This window comes from Anas platyrhynchos, chromosome 18 (genome assembly GCF_047663525.1).
Source record: "Anas platyrhynchos isolate ZD024472 breed Pekin duck chromosome 18, IASCAAS_PekinDuck_T2T, whole genome shotgun sequence".
Taxonomy (NCBI): Eukaryota; Metazoa; Chordata; class Aves; order Anseriformes; family Anatidae; genus Anas; species Anas platyrhynchos.
Window position 1 is genome coordinate 10,577,614 of NC_092604.1, and position 18,051 is coordinate 10,595,664.

An 18,051-nucleotide genomic window follows, 5' to 3' on the forward strand; every position below is an offset into this window, starting at 1 on the left:
GCGGAAGGGGCGGTGTCGGCGCGGCGGAGTGACGTCATCACCCCGCGACGGAGAGGAGGGGAGGGGCGGGGCGGCATGGCGGCCGCCAGGACGTTCAGGAAGCGCCGGGAGGAGCCCGAGGAGGATGAGGAGGACGAGGAGCTGGCCAGGGAGGTCAGGTGAGAGCACGGGGGCCGCGGGGGAGGTAGGCTAAGGCCGTTGCTTGGCCCTGCCGCGCCGCCGTGATGTCATGTCGCGGCATGTCGCGTTATATCGCGTCATATCGCGTCGTGTCGCGGCGTCACATCGCGCTGCCGTGCCGCAGCGTGACGTCATACCGCCGCGCCACGCCGCTGTGTCGCGTCACGGCATCACTGCGCGGCGTCACGCTGCCTCATGTCACATCGTGCTGCGTCATATCGCGTGCTATCGCGCCATATCGCGGCCTTCCCCGCCGCTTCCCTGCGCTTGCACCCCGCGGAACCCTGCGGGCGGGGTTTCCTGAGGTGCTGACACCTGCTTGAGCTCTCGGCCTCAGAGCTGCCCCTGGTTTTGCCTAAAACGAGCGTTTTGTCACATCCCTGCAACAGAAGCGGCTGCGTCGTGCTGTGAGCTCACGGGGGTGGCTGCAGGGGTAAAGGAGCCCTGCGTTAGCTACTCGTGTCCCTCCGCCTTACTGCCAGGGAGGTCTTCGTTGTCCGGAGATCTCACCAAGCTGAATCCAGGGGCAGGGATCCCCACCTCGCGTTTCCCAAATTGGCACCTCGAAGCCTTGCAGGGTCTGGGGGTTTCGCTCCTCATCTGAGGGCAGATATGTTGGAGGGGCAGCCCAGCAGACGCCACTTCTGATCTCTTTAATAAAATTTTTAATAAAGTAAAATAGAAAATGTCTACTGAATGTGTAACCAGAAGAGTAGGCGGGCACTAATACGTAAATGCATGAAACCAAACCAAGTGAAATAACTAAAACCAAAGCATCAGGCACCAAGTCCGATGTTTTTTCTTCAGGTTAAAACTCGAGGAAGCCAAAGAAGTGCAGAGCCTCAGGAAGCGACCCAATGGGGTGAGGTAAGGGCTGCAGCACCGGGGGGTGAGGATGTGCTCTGTGTGGTGCTGTAGGGAGCAGTGAATTTCTCCATTGCTCTGCGCCTCGTTTCCATAGGAAGCTGCTTGTCCAGCAGTACCAAAAGGATGTTACTGATAGAGAGGTTTATATGTTAAAGCCTGAGGATGGAAAAGAGGGTGAGTCAGTTACAGGCACGCAGTTCAGTATCAGTTTACAGCGGGCAAAGTCTAAAAAAAAAGATTAAAAAGATTAAAATTGGGATTTATGATGACATGCGTTTGATCAGGTTACATCTGTCCCGTACACGTAACAGAGTGGTAGGTGTAACTTGGGCCCCTTCTCATCTTTACCCTAATTTCCCTCTTTTCTCTCTTACCTACCGTCACTGGTTAGCTGGTGAGCTATTTGAAAAATGCCCCAGCAGTGAGCTGTGTTCCTTGTTTTGGTGACTAAAACCTAAATTAGTAAGGCACTAAAATCTCTCTGCATTATCTTCTCGTCTCCCTAAAACTTGATAGGTCCTCTGCCCATGCGAAGGGATTAAGAGGATTGACAACTCAGCACGAGTGAAATGTTTGAGATCGCGGGTTAGATTTGGTGAGGGGTGAACAAAGGTGGTGGTTGATAATACATTTAATTCTACTGATTTTTAATTTTTTACTTTATCTGCCTGATTAGCGCTGTAGCTCTGCTTGTGGGAGAGAAGCTGCAAGAAGAAGCGACGCTTGTGGTAAGTTCTCGATGCTTTCAGCACCTCACTGCTAAGCTGTAACGATGAGAGATCAGCGGTGTGGTGCAGGGGGGCAGTCTGGCCTGGAATAGGGCTGATGTCACAGCTCAGTGGTTTTCTTTGTTCTCATTCAGATTTTGAAAACTAGCATTAAGCTGAAGGGAAGCTTCAGGGTTTCTCATTTTTTCTTAAATTCCAGGATGACCCATTTAAGATAAAATCTGGGGGGATGGTGGACATGAAGAAACTGAAAGAACGAGGCAAGGACAGGTGGGTGCGTGTGAGCTCTGAAGACCTTTCCCTGGACTTGGTATTAAGACACAGCAATAAACTGAGCAGATGCTGAAGAATTTAATATAATTCAGTTTGGCTAGCTCCTGTTTTCTTAACCTGTCAAATCGGTTAAAACAAACAACTGCAGCGCTGTGGTTTCCATTTAGGATTAATGAAGAGGAAGATCTCAACTTGGGAACCTCCTTCTCGGCTGAGACCAACAGGCGAGATGAAGATGCTGACATGTAAGTTGAGCTGTACTGTGCGACTGGGATGTTGAATTCTGGGCTGGGCGTCCTCTCACAGTTGCTGTGGCTGTTTGTTTTCCTATCTTCAATACCGAGTGTTCCCAAAACATCCTCCTGGTTCTCACAGAAACCTTCGCTTGCTCTTTCACCTTTTGGCTGTCAGACTCCGGAAGGCATTTTCATGGGCAAAGCTGGGAGGTGCCAATCAGCCGGGCAATGTGGCATTAAACACCAGCAGCCGCCTTCCCTGCTGGTTGTGAAAGAGCTTGGAGGATCCGATCATTTCTTGGACAGAGTTGAAAATACCTTGTTTCTTGCAGTTGATGTTAGCTGAGTGCTTTTGGAGACATTTTTCATTCCTCCCTCCCAGCCACTGAGCGCTCACAGAGTGCTCGCAGCTGTGCGCAGCAGCGTTGGGACAGAGTACAGAAAGCAGAGCTAAATACCACGTGTCCCTTGTGTGCTGCACTTTAGGATGAAGTACATTGAGACAGAGCTGAAGAAGAGGAAAGGAATTGTGGAGAATGAGGAGCAGAAGGTGAAGCTTAAGAATGCTGAGGACTCTCTGTATGAGCTGCCAGAGAACATCCGTGTCTCCTCTGCCAAGAAGACTGAAGAGATGCTGTCCAACCAGATGCTAAGCGGCATCCCTGAAGTGGATCTGGGAATCGAGTACGTTGTTCACAGAGCTGGTAGTCGTGGCCTGAAGTTCCAGGGGGAGCACTGTGGCTAGAGACTGTCGACTGGCAGAGCAGTGGTGTGGTTGGATTATACAGCTCCCACTGCGCTCTGTGATGGGGTTCAGCCTTGGTCTGGATTAGTGAGGTGTTCAGCAGATGTGAGCTTAACCTTGTGCCTTGGAAGCAAAGCATCTAAGCATCAAAGTTTCTATAGCGCTGCTTCCTCCCTCAAAAAGCATATCAAAGACAATAGCAGTGCTATTACTACACCCAAATCCTTCTGCTTAGGATAATTCCTTTGCCTGTTACCCTTCTTAAATATGATTTTGTTGTTGTTGTTTTTAAATATGAATATTTTTTTTTCCTTCTAGTGCAAAAATTAAAAACATCATCTCAACTGAAGAGGCAAAGGCCAAGCTGCTGGCAGAGCAGCAGAACAAAAAGAAAGACAGCGAAACTTCCTTTGTTCCTACGAACATGGCTGTGAACTATGTCCAGCACAACAGATGTAAGTCTCCTGTAGCTCTCCTGACCCAGGTGTGACCTGCTCCTTTCTGCTTTCTTTCTGCTACAGAAAATCGGTCAGCTGGGATGGAGTCTGGTTCAGGAGAAATTAGTTCATGGATCAGCACAAGCAGCTGTCTGATTCCTTTCTCTGGGATGCTCGTATAGACCCCATGTGGCTTGGCCTGTTTTTCCCATCCATCAGCAAGGAGGGGGACACATTACTTACGGCCTAACTTTCTGCTCTTGAACTCCCAGCTGACAGTGCCTCATAAATTTCCAGACTTTTTCTTTAAGTTGTTCCGTGAACGTGTGCTGTAAATGCCTGCCTTGTCTGTGATTATAAATGATGGGTTATAATTTAGAGAATCAATTTTCTGGGCTGCCAAAGCACACAGGTGGTCAAGCATACATAGATCTTACTAGACAGGAGATGGGAATTAATTTCCGGGAGAGACGCTCATACTGCAGCCATCTGGAGGAAAGGCAGCCTTCTACTGTGTCTAACCACACCTACAGAGGTGATTTGGAGTCAGATTTGTGTGTTCCAAAGGAAATGAAGAATCTTTGGACCACTTCTGATGAAACAGTGCTACTGAAATTTGCTGTATCCCATCTTGCATGCATTGATTATCCGTATAAGCCAATTACAGGAATGCTTGTTCTGTTCTTTCTGCTAAAGATCAGTTGTAACAAATACAAATTTAGTTATTTGTCTAAATAACACGCCTCTGAAATGTTTCTTATCCGATGTTTTCCCTCCTTTAGTTTATCACGAGGAGCTAAATGCACCAGTGAGAAGAAATAAAGAAGAGCCAAAGCCCCGTCCTCTGAGAGTGGGGGATACAGAGAGGCCAGAACCTGAGCGTAAGTTCCGAACTTGAAATGTTGTAAGAGGAAGATGCTGAAATGTAACAGAGAACTGATCTAACTGCCCTTGCTTTCTCTTCTCTGGGTGCCCTGAGTTAGTGGGGAAGTGAAGCAATCTGTATTTGAAGTCCATAGGGGGCAGTTACACTTGTACCCATGGCAGGTCACACAGGATGGAGGATGTTTTAGGGATTCCTGAAGGTGGAGTAGCAAAGGTCAGAACCGAAACACATTGGCCAAGCTGATGGGCAAGGGTTTGCTGAAAGCTGGGATGACAAAGGGCACTAGATTAAGGAGCACAGGTTACTAAAGGAATACCTGTTCTCATGGCAAGGGGCTGTAGTTCTGTGGAGTTTGTAAGGGAAGTGGTAGAATTAAAACTTCTTTCTGTTGCGTATGTGAAAGGACAGGAAATGTTATTTCCTTCTCTGTTGTTTGAAGGGTCTCCTCCAAATCGCAAACGTCCACCAAATGAAAAAGCAACCGATGATTATCACTATGAGAAATTCAAGAAGATGAACAGGCGATACTAATGAACGTGGACTGAAGTCTTTGCAGAAGTTCTTGTTTTCTGCTAATAAAGAATTCTGTGTCAGTGTCCTGAAACGGAGGTGGAGAGAGTCACTGCCTTCGCGTGCTGGTGTTAACTACAAACCTTTTCTTGTGATCTTGTAGTGAATCAGTTTGCAGGTGGTTGTGAACTCTGGTCGGTAAAATTGTGTATATAATTTATTTTCTGTTATAAAACTTCTTTTATAAAAATGTGAGCTTTCGTCTTTTTTTAGTGGGAAAACACATTTGCTTTTACAGATTCTTACACCTTAAACAACATGGAAAACATAGATAGTTTAAAAGCAGCAGTGCTGTTTGCCTTGTGAATATGAAGGGAAGGTTTAAAGCCATCTTGGGGAGGATGCAACTTTGTAAAACACTTCTTCTGTGTTCCCAAGGGCACTCACTGCACGTAGTGCAAGAGAGCAGTGAGCTCGGTGCTCCTGGAGGAGCCTGGTGCTGTCGTGTCACAGTGTGAGGAGTAACAGCAGGCACCCAGCGTGGGTGTTAGGGCTTTGTACTGTGTGTGGCCTTTTGTATTTTTGTGCCCGTAGGCCTCTGCAGTGGCTCTGCCTGCTCTGTGGCTGTACCCGGGGAAGCTGAGGACCATCTCGTTTCAGCTCCCTGGGCACCTGGGGGTGAGGCCCTGCAGCCTGTGAGCCGGGAACTGCCCCGTGGGGGAGCCTGAAGGCAAAACTTTGAATTTAAAAACAATAAAAGTGTTTTGAAACTGTGGTAAATGAACTTTTTTTTTTTTCTTTCTGGGCTGGGCACAGCTGCCTTTACAGCTGATGATGCCCCTCTGCAGGGCCGGGGGTAACCCCAATTGCTCCTTTAGCCAAAAATAGGGGGTGAAAAAACAAAACAAAACACAAAACAAAACGTCCAGGCTGGCTGGCTGCGGTCTTTGGCCCGTCCTTAATGAGCAGCCCTTAATTACAGCACCCTCCCAACATGGCCGCCGCCACACCCAAGATGGCCGCCGCCACCCCTCAAAGCGCCATCTGCCCCTCCCAAGATGGCCGCCGCCCCTCCCGCCAGCTCCGCCTCTGCCCGGTCCCAAGATGGCGGCGGCGGAAGCGGCGCGGCGGGGCCGAGGCGTTGGCGGGGCGGCGGCGGGGCCGTGAGGGCCATGACGGGGCGGCGGGGCGGCCCGCGGGCGGCCCCGGGGCTGGAGCTGCTCCTGCTGCTGCTGCTGCTGCCGCCGCTGCCCGGGCCCGTGGGCGCCGTGGAGCCCATCAGCCTGGGGTTGGCCCTCGCCGGTGCCGCCGCCTCGGCGCTCACCGGCTTCATCTCGTACCCGCGGCTCTATTGCTACTTCAGGGAGTGCTGCCTGCAGCGCCACGACCCGCGGGCCGCCGCCGGTACCGGGCGGGAAGGGGATGAGGGGATGGGGGGGACTCGTCCTGTGGTGGCTGCGGGAGGATTGGGGGGGGTCCCGGGGCATGGGGAGGGGGTCCCGGGGGTCCTGGGGGATGGGAAGGGGGAGTTGGGGTCCTGGGGGATCGGGGAAGGGGGCCACAAAGTGTGGGGAAAGGGGGCAGGAAATTTGGGGTTGGGGGAACGGGGAGTTGGGGTCCCGGGGATGAGGAAGGGAACCTGGGGGTGTTGGGGCTTCTGAGGGCAGGGGGCTGGGTCCTAAGGGGGTGGGGAGGGGGATTAGGGGGTCTGGGGGTTAGGGGGTGTCGAGGGATGGGGAAGGGGGATAGGGGAATGGGGTAAGGAATTGGGCTCTGGGGGATGGGGTCTTGCAGGGATGGGGACGGGGGCCCCAGGGGATGGGGGATAGGGAAGGGGGAGGGGGAGTTGGGGTCTTGGGGGATGAGGAAAGGAACCTGAGGGTAGAAGGTCCTGGGGCTCTGCAGGATGGGGAATTGGGTCCTGGGGGGAAAGGGAAAGGGGACCCCAAAGGACCCCAAGGAACAGGGAAGGGGGCCCTGGAGCGTGGGGAATTTGAGGATAGAGAAAGGGGATAAGGAATTGGGGCCCGGAGGACAGGGAAGGGACGGCGGGTTGACTCCAGCTTGGCCAGCCCTTTGATCCTGTGGCTCCCGTGAGGCCGGGGAAGGGCCGGGAGCCGCGGGCGGTTCCTCCCGTCTCGCCTCTGACCTCGTTGTCCTGCTCCCCAGCCCTGCAGGAGAACCTGGACAGAAAGCTCTTCGGGCAGCACCTGGTGAGCAAGGTGATCGTGAAGGCCGTGAAGGGCTTCCTCAACAACGAGAACGCCAAAAAGCCTCTCGCCCTCTCCTTGCACGGCTGGACTGGAACAGGCAAAAACTTTGTCAGTAAGATAATCGCCGAAAGCATTTATAAAAACGGTCTGAAGAGTAAATACGTCCATCAGTTCGTGGCTACGTTGCATTTCCCTCACGCTCAGGACATCAACACCTACAAGGTAAGGCGGAACTCGCGGCAGGGGGCAGCAGTCACTGCTGCGTTCAGTTGTGAACGTTACAGCCTCGTGGTGCTGTAATTATTAACCTTTATGATTTGAGACACATGGCTGAGTTTTTCATAAGAAGAGGAACGTTCCTTGTGCCTAACAGCTGGCAGCGGGGGGGTATTTGCACCTCCTGTACCCAACCTAAGGCATTTCAGGCTGTGCCACCCCATGGGCTCTGCCAGCACTGACTGCACACCCAAACCCAAATGCTTTTTCACTACGATCGTGGTTAATAAAGCTGCTGTCTGAGCTGTCTAAAATTGTATTCTCATTATTATATGTTTGGAATTCCTATGTTCTCTGACACCACCATTGCAACTAAAAAACTAGGTGCTCTTTTATGCTGTAAAATGTACCCAATGGCAGTTTTGGAACCTTCTGCATAGAATTGGGTAAATCCTAAGAAAAACAACATGGTTAATTTTTATCGTTCTCCACTTTACTTAGAGATGTGTGTGACTTAAAGCTAACAGTCAATGGGCAGGTTTCCATGGTTAGGTGATTTGCTGAGGGGCACTGAGAAAGACAAGGAATAGTTTGTGGCACTGGAGAGCTGTCTGGTGGCCGCCAGGCACGTTAGGTACTGTGGAAAGCTGAAACTTGCTGTCTGAGGCACGTGTGTAACTTCCTGCTTCTTGCACTGAGCACGTTGTTTAGTTTTGCTATGCTGCCATCTCCCAGCTGTAAAACAAAATAACAGAATGCTGTGTTGCCAGAAGGGTGTAGGTAAATTTAGTTGGAATCATTCCCAGGGTTTGGGAAGTATCAGTGCAGCTTTGTAGGCAGGTGGATATCGTGGGACAGTATTTCAGATGCATGTTTTCTGTTGTGTTTTTTGTTGTTGTTGTTTTAACTGTGTTGACAGCAGAGTTTGAATGAGTAGGGCTGCGTTTTCTAGTACCGGATGTTTATATTCCATTTGTGAGTGTCGAAAATAGGAATAGGTCTCCAAGCCTACTTTCTAAATGGCAGAAATAAGTGTTTCCTCTTTTACAGCTTGCTTCTATCCTCCTTGCAGCTGAGCTATTTTAAAATAAAACAGACCCTTTTCTGCTTTTCTTTTGAGATGAACGCACTGCTTGGTAAAGTTGCTGCCCGTGGCAGTAGGAGAAACTATCGCTTCTTGTCCACAATATATCCAATGCCACCTTCCTTTGCTGCCTGGTTGTGCAGCGAATCTCAAAAAGTGGTGAATCATTGGAAACGGTCAGAGCGGTTACTTCTCATTCATTTGCCAGCAGATCAACCCATTTTTTTTCTGATTTACTTTGTTATTGATCTTAAATGTCCCACGAGAGGAAGAAGTAACCATTAAGTGAGAGAATCTTTACAGTAAAGCATCAGCCTGTCTGAGCAGTGCTGTGGTTTAAGAAGGGCCCATAATTGTCTTCATTTAACTTCAGAATGATTAAGGGCTGAGAACTGAATTCTGTTTCTACTTGTGCTAGTACAGGTGGCATTTCTTGGTGGTGCTGTTCACGTAGTAAATATAACACTGTTTGTAGTTTTGACCAAAGTGCTGCCAAAATTAATGAGCTCACTTGACAGGGCTTTGCTTTGTTTTGCTGTTCCTTGGTGGTACCTGTCCTCTGTCCTGATGACAGGCTTTCATTTTTGATACATTTTCAGGAACATCTGTTGAGGAGCTTTCCTGCTTGTTCAGTCTTGTCTCTTGGTGTCTTCAAAATTTCTCAGCGCTAGCATGACATCTGGTTTTATAAGTTTTATTTACAGCTTTCAGCCATGTTTTAGCCAAGAAGCCAAAGCTATTGAAGTGACACAATTGAAAAGAATACAAAACCCAATGGGCACCAGTCCTATTTTCTGTCTTTTCAACACAAATTCTCTCAGCTGCTTCTGTTTTCGTGCCACTCAGGACCAGTTGCAATCATGGATTCGGGGAAATGTGAGCATCTGTCCCCGATCAATCTTCATATTTGATGAAATGGATAAAATGCACGCAGGACTCATCGACTCCATCAAGCCATTCCTGGACTACTACGAGCTCCTGGATGGAGTGTCGTACCGGAAAGCCATCTTCATATTCCTCAGGTAGGAGGTGACAGCTCAGGCGTGCTGTCCTGTGCGCTCGGTGCCTTTTAAAACTACCTTCAGGTACAACCTTTGTTTTCTCTTAGCAATGCTGGGGCTGAAAAGATAACGGAGCTGGCGCTAGATTTCTGGAGAAACGGGAGGACGAGGGAAGACATAGAGCTCACAGACATACAGAACGCGCTGTCCGTGTCTGTCTTCAACAACAAAAATAGTGAGTGAAACTGTGATCGTTTTGGAAATTCTGAAAGCCCCACAAAAGCGATGGCCTCGTTTAGTGTACGAGCTGTACTGTGACTGCTGTGGGTTTCTGCTTGGTGTGGCCTCTGGGGTTTGGCTACTGAGGAGCCACAGAGCAGTTTGGGGGCCTGTGGGACAGCTCCTGTGAGGAAATAGAGGTTAGGAGCTCTGCGTGCACCTTGGTTGGCTCACATACATGGGGGGAAGTCTGTGCTCTGCATTTATTGACATGCCCGTGGGCTAAGGGGAAAGCAAAAATAAAAGAAATCTAAGGCTGGATGAAGGCTCTGGGGAAAAAAAAAAAAAAAATCAGCTCTCCCAGAGCAGCTTTTCTTGCTCTTAACAGAAAATTTGCTTTTCTTTACGTGGAAAAGGTGAAGGTGTGAGACCAGTGTCTGGGGAGCAAATGTGTTTGTTTGAAAGAGATCCAACAGGCCGTGCACATCTGTGTGTGTAAGATCATGCAAAAAGCACCATGAGAATGAACTAACTTGTGCGTTACAGGGCTCTAAAAATACAGATGGTTCGTAGCAGAGGGCTGTGATCTCGTTGTGTTTAACCAGAGGAGAGGAAACAAGGCCCTTCTCTTTCCCTTTCTAGGTGGATTTTGGCACAGCACCTTGATTGACAAAAACCTCATTGACTACTTTGTTCCCTTCCTGCCTCTGGAATACAAACACGTGAAAATGTGTGTCAGGGTTGAGATCCAATCACGTGGCTACACCGTGGATGAAGACATTTTAACCAGGATAGCGGACGAGATGACCTACTTCCCCCGAGAGGAGAGAATTTACTCGGATAAAGGCTGTAAAACTGTGGATGCGAAGCTGGATTATTACTATGACTTCTAAGGCTTTATTGCTGCGAATTTAACTTAATCACAAAATGAAGAGCCCAGGACATTTCATTTTTAAGCACTTTGTAAAGAAAGGACCGTTGTTTTAAACTGGTGTGTAAATAAGTGGCAGTGCCTCTGCGTTTTTATTGTCACGGCTCCCAGGTACGTCGTGTTGTGCCATCAAGGTAAGGAAGAGCTGCTCTGTGAACATGGGGACTCTGTCTGATGGTGCCCAAGACTCCTCTCAAATCGTGTATCGATCGCCGGAACCGTTCGGCAGGCTGCTGGCACGTAGATTGGGACTAAGATTATGACCTGATTTGAATTGGGTTTTGGTTTGATGTGGATGGTCTCTAGGAAAGATTGAGAATCGTGATCAAAGTCCCTGCTTGTGAAAGCCAGCACTGGGCTGGAGTGGGTGAATTCCTGTAACAGCATTAAAAGCATACGTGTATTTTCTCCCCAAGTAGCTCGGACACAGTAAAGATAAGGGGACATTCTGTAATTAAAAAATCCGTATGTTCTTTCCAGTGCTGTGCAGTAACGATGTCTGTCTCAGAACAGTGCTATGAATTGGCTTCCTTTGAGTCAAAGTTAGTGTGAAACTCTTTGGTGTGAATACTGTTCAGTGGGAAGACTTAATATGAAGTAGAAAGAGGAAATAAGTGAAAATCTTTGTATGCTGTAGTTGGTTCCAGTTTTTGGTTATTTTTTTAATGGATAAAGTTGCCTGCAGTGCTCTGTCCTAGGAGTGATCCTCCTGGGAGAGAAGCCTGCTGTGTGAGTGCTGGGTCAGCTTCATGGGAAGGCTGCAACGTGATGGGAAACGTGTACAGGTTAAATTTTACACCAAGGAACTGGAAAAGAGGTTTCTCCTCTTCACCCCTGTGTAGAATTCAGAAGCCAAATTGTGGGGTTTTGCATTTCCTGTTCTCACAACCCCGCATGCCTCGGAGGTAAGGATGAAGACCAATACAAATGCATTTGTGACCAATGTGAAAGCTCTCAGCTGAAGTGACTGCAGAGTGCCCGACTTCCTTCTAAATGCAGAGGCTTTTTTCATTCCAGTTTCTATTACAAATAAACTTTCCTCATCAGAAACGTATTTCATAGCTACCTTCTGGTGTTTTTGCGTTGAGTGACCTGATGTTTTCTGAAGTGTTCTGCAGTGCTTAAATGCAGGTATTTCCCTTTCTGAGTACAAAGGGAATGGATGCAGGGAGCTGTGCTTCTTTTTTCTGCTGCCTGGTGAAAGGGAAACAAGTGGACTTTGTACTGGAAACTCGATCGTTAATACCTGCTGCGCTCAGATGCTTTTTGCAGAGGGCTTTAGCTACAGATGTGCTAAATGCTGTTGTAAGAATGAACTTGTCTTCTAGAAACTAGGTAAAACCCCACTTCTCATCCTCCCACCATGGTGCCACTGCCTACCTACCTTCCAGGCTGTGATCGAGGCCATACGCGTTTTCAGAAGCAGCATCTTCAAGTTTTCTCCCCAAGGGGATTAAAAAAAAGTCATTAAGACTGTCCAGTTCTGCTCTGAAGCTGTGCTATGTGCTAATGACCTAGAATCTGACAGCAAGTGAGTGCTCTGGCCTCAGGTATTTATTTGCTTCTTTGACCTCATGATTGCAGCAAATAACTAATTGATGGAAAAAAGCAGGCATGGGAATGATGAACTTCTGGTGCTGACTGGCAGCTTCTCAGAGGAAACTGTTCAAAGGAGCAGCACCGTGGCTCTTCCAGCCTCTTAGTTGTGCTTCGTGCTATTGCAGCATCATCACGAGCATTTGACAGGCACTGGCAGCAAGTGTTTCAGTATATCCAAGCCTGAGGTGGCTTAGGGTGGATGGAAGAAGCTTCCTCCAGAGGTAGAAGTGATGGTGGAAGGGTGGAGACCGGCTCCCTGTCACATCTCCCCTCTCTAAACCAGACCTGGCTCGGAGCATCGCCTGCAGCTGGGTGAGAGAAGTGTTCGTGTGCCTGACCCCGCTCCCAGAGTTGATCCTTCTGATCCTGCAGGACTAAAGGAGGCTTAGTGGAAAGCTGCCATAAACCAGGACTTCTCTAGGGCTGGAAATAATCAAGGCAAGAGACAAAGTGACTTACGATTTATTCTGACTGCAGCACAACAGGGTTACTTAGTGTTTTGAAACTGCACAAGTAGTTGGCACTTGGAGTAACTGAACCTGGTGACGCTTACACCAATGAATAGTCAGTTAAGAGGCAAAACGCTACTTAGGAAAAGCAACAGTCCAATGTCCCAAGGTTAACAGCTCGCCAGCATTTGGCTCTGGAGATTGCATCAGTGTCAAAGAGTTTGCCAACGTTTGACAAACTCCACGTGGAGCTGTAAAAGGCAACTGACACTTCTAATTTAGAGCCTTACATAAACGCCGGGCTCTCTGTTGCAACTTCCCAACATTATTATGTTAATTTGCCTATGAGTTTTGCATCACATTTGTAAGCCTAAGCACGGGTGAGGGGTTAGATGCTGCAGTTCGAAGAGCCCGCTCCCTTAAAACAGCTTAAAAACACTGCAGTCAGACAGGTGATAGGTACTGCTGCCCTGCACGAGGGACGGATAGGTGATGAAAGAATTGAAGCTGTAACAACGTCTAACCCCAGCCTTACCACACACGTGAAGGTTAAACCAATCTTTCCCAGCCTCCTAAACTGTCACTCACCCTTCCACACAGACACCACTTAGCATTAAAAGCTCCTATAAAACAAACTTCACTAGGTAGGTGTGGGGTTATTGGAGGCTGAGCTCCTTCCCCAGACTCCCTTCTCTGGTTCTCTAGCATTGCATTTTTGTTGCTTACACTTCAGTATAAAAATACACTCTTAAAAATAACTTCAGCCATGGACGTGTCTTCCAAGCAGCACGAGAGGAGGATTACCCACTCCTAGGCTCTTGGGTGCAGCTCGGGGGACTGACGAAGATCTTGAGAACTTCAGGCCCTGGATCAAATGCCCAACCTAACCTGACAAGCTGCAGCAGTCAAATCCTCGAGATTTCTGCTTAAGAAGAAGACACCAGCCTAGTAGGTTGCAAGTGACACCCCTCTGTTTAGGAAGACAGACACCCTGGAGTTACCGTGTAAGTTCACTCAGTCCCCTCAGAAAAGTATTAAAAGAGAAAATATCACCATTTCTGTTTCCCCAGAGGATTGGAGTGGCAAGTCATTACATTCATTCCCTTTCTTCCCCATTTAGTACCAGATCTTCTGAGCTCATCGTTACCTTCTCTATTACCACAGCAGGAGATGTGCTAGGATGTAACAGTCAAACCAGAATCCTGCTGTTCTGTTCCTAAATAGCTGGACCTCATCGGCAGAAGCCACAACAGCGCCAGACTGCTGTGAAGGACAGGGAGCCTTCCAACACTGCACCTTCTCCCTGCGATATATCGAGGTATGTACCCTTGCAGGCAACATCACAGGCAGGATCACACCATAAACTCCTCTAACTTTGCTAGCCCATGACCTTCTGTGTACGTGAAGGGTGTATAATGGCCTGCAAGAGTTCCTCAGTTTTGAATTGTTTTGTGGAAAGGCAAATCAGGGATTTAACTATCCCAGCAATTAACAAATCAGGAGAGGTTTTATCCAGCGCTGTATGTGCCATGCTCAGAAGTTTTCTATAGGTTAAAAAAAGGGGGCGATATTTGGGTATCAGCCAGTCCAGAGATGAACAGTGGGATTTTATGTTTTTTAAAAAAAAAAGTTTAAAAGCCCGCACTGCTCTCTCTAGAATTTTTACCATATTCCCTGCAATAGTAAAAAACCCAACCAAACAAAAAAAAGTGCAAATAGACAAGTTTCCAAAAGCTCTGGCAGGGCTTTGGAGAGGTGAGGGGTAATCAATCCTTGGCATTCGTGTATTTCACTGCGATGTCTTCGTGAATATCCAGCTTGGCCTGTACAGTCTTGCAGCCTTTATCGGAGTAGATTTTCGCTTCTTTTGGGAAGTAAGTCATTTCGTCAGCCACTGCCTCCACAACCTTCTCATCGACAGCATGGCCACGGGCTTTCATTTCAGCTCGGACGCACATCTTCACGTGCTTGTGCTCCAGGGGCAGGAAGGGAACAAAGTAGTCGATGAGGTTCCTGTCGATGAGGCTGCTGTGCCACAGTCCACCTGCAGGAGAAGGGGGAAGAAAAACAGCTACTGAGGAAGGATTTCCTCTTAATTTGGGCCTACATAGGGCAGGATCAGCAGACCAGGCTGAATTCACAAAGCAGTTTATCTCGACTGCTGCCCAGGGAGGCAAGGCGTGCTGGTTAGCTGCATGGAGCAGAGGGATTGCACCTTGCAGTTGTTGCTGCTACTCTTCAGTGTCCCCACATAGCACCCTCTGTGCTGAGAGCTTTCCCCTGGCAGGGTGACATTGGAGTGAAGGGACAAAAGGGCAGGGAGCTGGGACACCACAGGAAGGTGTGGGGGTGTCACAGGAAGCAGGGCAGGGTCATGGCAGGTGAGGAGCAGATTGCAGAAATAACCCTGTCCCAAGAAGTAAGGGAACTTCCCATTTTCTGGGGAAAGTGACTTACTGTTCTTGTTATTGAAGACTCCCACGGATAGCACAGGCTCCAGGTCTTTCAGCTGAATCTCTTCCCTTTCCTTCCCACTTGTCCAGAAGTCAAGTGCTGCTTTATTGATTAAGTCACCACCGGCATTGCTGTCCATAAAAGAAAAGTTCACAGCAGTGAGCTGAGACACGATTAAGCCAGAATTCCTTTTTACCTGGTTACATGAATTGCTAGTCGCCTTGAAGTCGCAGAACTAACCGAAACAGAAAGCTGTAAGCCAAAATGTAGGGGGAAATCTCCACTTCTTATCAACTGCCATCAGTGTGGGGCAGGTTGACCCCAGCCAGCAGCCAAGCACTCCCACAGCCACTTTCACTTCCCCACTTTGCCCCCTGCATGACAGGAGTTAAAAATAGGAAAAAACAGAAGTGAGGAGACTTGTTGGTCAAAACAAAGACAGTTGAGTAGATAAGGGAAAGAGAAAGGACAAAATAATAATTTTTAAAAAGCACACGGCTAAGGAAATCCCTCACCGTCCTCCCAGGCAGACCAGTGCCCAGCCAGTCTCTCAACAACTGTCCTTCTGGAGGCTGACACCTCACACCTCCTTCTCTACCCCAATTTTTCTTGCTGAGCATGGCACTACGTGGTTCAGGACAGCTCTCCTGGCTGTGTCCCCTCCCAATTCCTTGCCCACCCCCAGCCTGATCTCTGTGTGTGTGTGTGGGGGGAAATCCTTGAGGCTGTGCAAACACTGTTCAGCAACAGCCGAAGCACCGGGGTGTTATCAGCACTGCTTTAGCTACAAATGCAAAACAGCACCAAACAGGCTGCACAGGGGAAGTTAACTCCATCCCAGCCAGACCCGGTACACGGTGCACCCACCCCAGAGAACTGTCCCAAAATCTGAGCTCTCAGCTTAACCGTGCTCTCAGCCAGTCTCCCGAGCTCAGCACACTGCAGTGAGCTGCTGTGCTGTCAGAACTGCTCCACCACGGCCACGGGCCCTGCGCCTACAAGTGCAGGGTGCTCCCTTCTGTCTTTGAGGGATGGTCTTCACCCCAGGGCAGCTCTGCTGCTGTACCTGAGCTAGGTCTCAGGGGAACATCGTTAGCATCATAAATACAGCTTTATTTGGATGTCTCCAACAACTGAAAAGTGCTACTGACCTGAGGAAGATGAAGATGGCTTTCCTGTACGACACCCCATCGACCTGCTCGTAATAGTCCAAGAAGGGTTTGATGGCATCGATAAGGCCCTGGTGCATCTTGTCCATCTCATCAAAAATGAAGACGGAGTAAGGACAGGCACTAACATTGCCCCGAATCCAGCTCTGCAATTGCTCCTGGAACAAGAAGGTGAGAAACACTGAAAAGCCAGGGCTGCAGAGGACGTACTGCAGGGTGGCCACGTGTCACAGACTCCAGGGGCACCCTTGCAGCCCAGATCCTGCGCTCACTGGTTGTATCCTGTACCCTAGAGAGGACCATAAACATGTTTGCGATTGAACCTTTGATGTGACACTGAATTTAACTGAATTCAGTTCCTGCTCACAAATCAGAGACTTTCATTTTCTTCCTGCTTAGCATACGGCTGTGACACTACCATCAGGCTAGGATGGGAAGTTTTGGAGAAATGAAAGTGTTCTCTGTTTGATTTCACAGCATTTCCTCCTCCGTGCAGAAACCACGCCTACCAGCTCATCAGCCTGGGGCAGCTTCAAGCATTGAAACATGAAGCTGAGAAGTCTCTTGTTGTTTCAAGGACTGAAGTCACCTGAAAGCTCTCAAGCAAGTTACACTTCCTTGTGGCCCAGCGCTGTGGTTCTTAGTGCTCTGCACGGTGCTACATGGTGCAAAACACTCCTCGGTGACTCCGGGCCAGCTCTCCCACCTGCATCCCCCTCCCAGCCTCTCGCCCACCCCCTCCCAGCCCACTATGGAAGAGGGGAGAAAAAAAAACAGCCCTGAGGCTGCTCCAGCCACAACCCCAAAGCACAGCGTGACAAAGGGCTCCAGTTCTCGGGAGGGCTTTTAACAACAGGCTCCTCTCCCACAAACCCAGCAGCAGGTAGCACCGGCGGGCAGGACAGCTGTGGGGCAGCCGCTCTGCCCCGTTCCCTGTCCCCTCTCCCAAAATTTCGTGCCTCTCCCATGCTCACCTGGTAGAGCTGCAGCTGCTGCTGGTGCGGGAAGTGCAGGGTGGCCAGGAAGAGGTGCACGAACTTACTGCGCAGCCCGGCGGGGTGGACGTGGCGGGCCAGCAGCTGGCTGAGGAAATTCTTCCCCGTGCCGGCCCAGCCGTGCAGCGACAGCGTCAGCGGCTTCTTGGGGCTGGGGTTGTGGCTGAAACCCGTCACTGCCCGCAACACCACCTCCTTGGCCAGGTGCTGCCCGAACAGCCGCTCGTCCAGCTGCTCCCGTAGCGCTGTGGGGAGATGCCACCCTCAGAGCCCGGCTCTGAGGGCTCCCCCCGTCCCCTTCCCCTTGTCCCCAACCCCAGTACCGGTGGCGTTGAGGCGATGCCCGGCGCTGGGGCAGCACTCCACGTAGCTGCAGTAGAAGTTAGGGTGGGACAGGTAACCGGTGAGCGCTGAGGCGACGCCGATGGCCAGCCCCACGCTGAGAGGCTCCAGCGCCGCCAGCCCCGGCAGCAGCAGCAGCAGCGGCAGCAGCAGCCCCGCTGCCCCCGGCATGGCGGCTCCGCGGCCCCGCTTCCGTCCCGCCAGCAGCGGGCGGGAGGATGAAGCCGGGCCTGCTCCGCCTGTAGCCGCCGCCGCCATCTTTGTTAAGGGCGTTTCGGGGGGGGGGTGCGCTTTTAGGTGGTTCAGGAGGGCTGTGACGTGATGTTGGGGTGACGTCACGGCTCGGAGTGATGGCGTGAGGGCTTGGTGATGTCATGGGGGAGCTGGGACCGGGGTTTGGTGCTTCAGCTCCCCCCCCAGCCCTGCTGAGGGGGCTGTGTGGGCACAATCCCACCTCATGCCTGAGGGGCAGCGGGAGCGAAACCCATGTTGACAGCGACAGCAGGGTTGGGAAAAC

At 50.0% G+C, this 18,051-nt stretch overlaps 3 protein-coding genes across 3 annotated transcripts; 2 read left to right on the forward strand and 1 right to left on the reverse strand.

The window, feature by feature from the left end:
• The first annotated feature begins 8 nt into the window (after positions 1-8).
• On the forward strand, positions 9-5,112 carry C18H9orf78 (chromosome 18 C9orf78 homolog). Its single transcript, XM_027471230.3, has 9 exons — positions 9-158; positions 988-1,047; positions 1,724-1,775; positions 1,975-2,045; positions 2,216-2,293; positions 2,771-2,968; positions 3,348-3,484; positions 4,249-4,347; positions 4,792-5,112. The coding sequence occupies exons 1-9, from the start codon at positions 76-78 to the stop codon at positions 4,881-4,883; spliced, it is 870 nt and encodes a 289-aa protein (XP_027327031.1). The 5' UTR covers positions 9-75; the 3' UTR covers positions 4,884-5,112.
• Positions 5,113-5,905: 793 nt separating this feature from the next.
• LOC101804737 (torsin-1A) lies at positions 5,906-11,580 on the forward strand. The gene is made up of 5 exons (XM_027471192.3): positions 5,906-6,266; positions 7,032-7,297; positions 9,222-9,397; positions 9,484-9,611; positions 10,238-11,580. Exons 1-5 carry the CDS (start codon positions 5,921-5,923, stop codon positions 10,486-10,488), a joined length of 1,167 nt encoding a protein of 388 aa, XP_027326993.3. The 5' UTR covers positions 5,906-5,920; the 3' UTR covers positions 10,489-11,580.
• A 991-nt stretch (positions 11,581-12,571) lies between these two features.
• On the reverse strand, positions 12,572-17,807 carry TOR1B (torsin family 1 member B). The gene is made up of 5 exons (XM_027471191.3): positions 17,516-17,807; positions 17,172-17,437; positions 16,180-16,355; positions 15,032-15,159; positions 12,572-14,618 (listed from the first exon to the last, which is right to left on the reverse strand). The coding sequence occupies exons 1-5, from the start codon at positions 17,790-17,792 to the stop codon at positions 14,341-14,343; spliced, it is 1,125 nt and encodes a 374-aa protein (XP_027326992.3). The 5' UTR covers positions 17,793-17,807; the 3' UTR covers positions 12,572-14,340.
• Between the last annotated feature and the right edge of the window lie 244 nt (positions 17,808-18,051).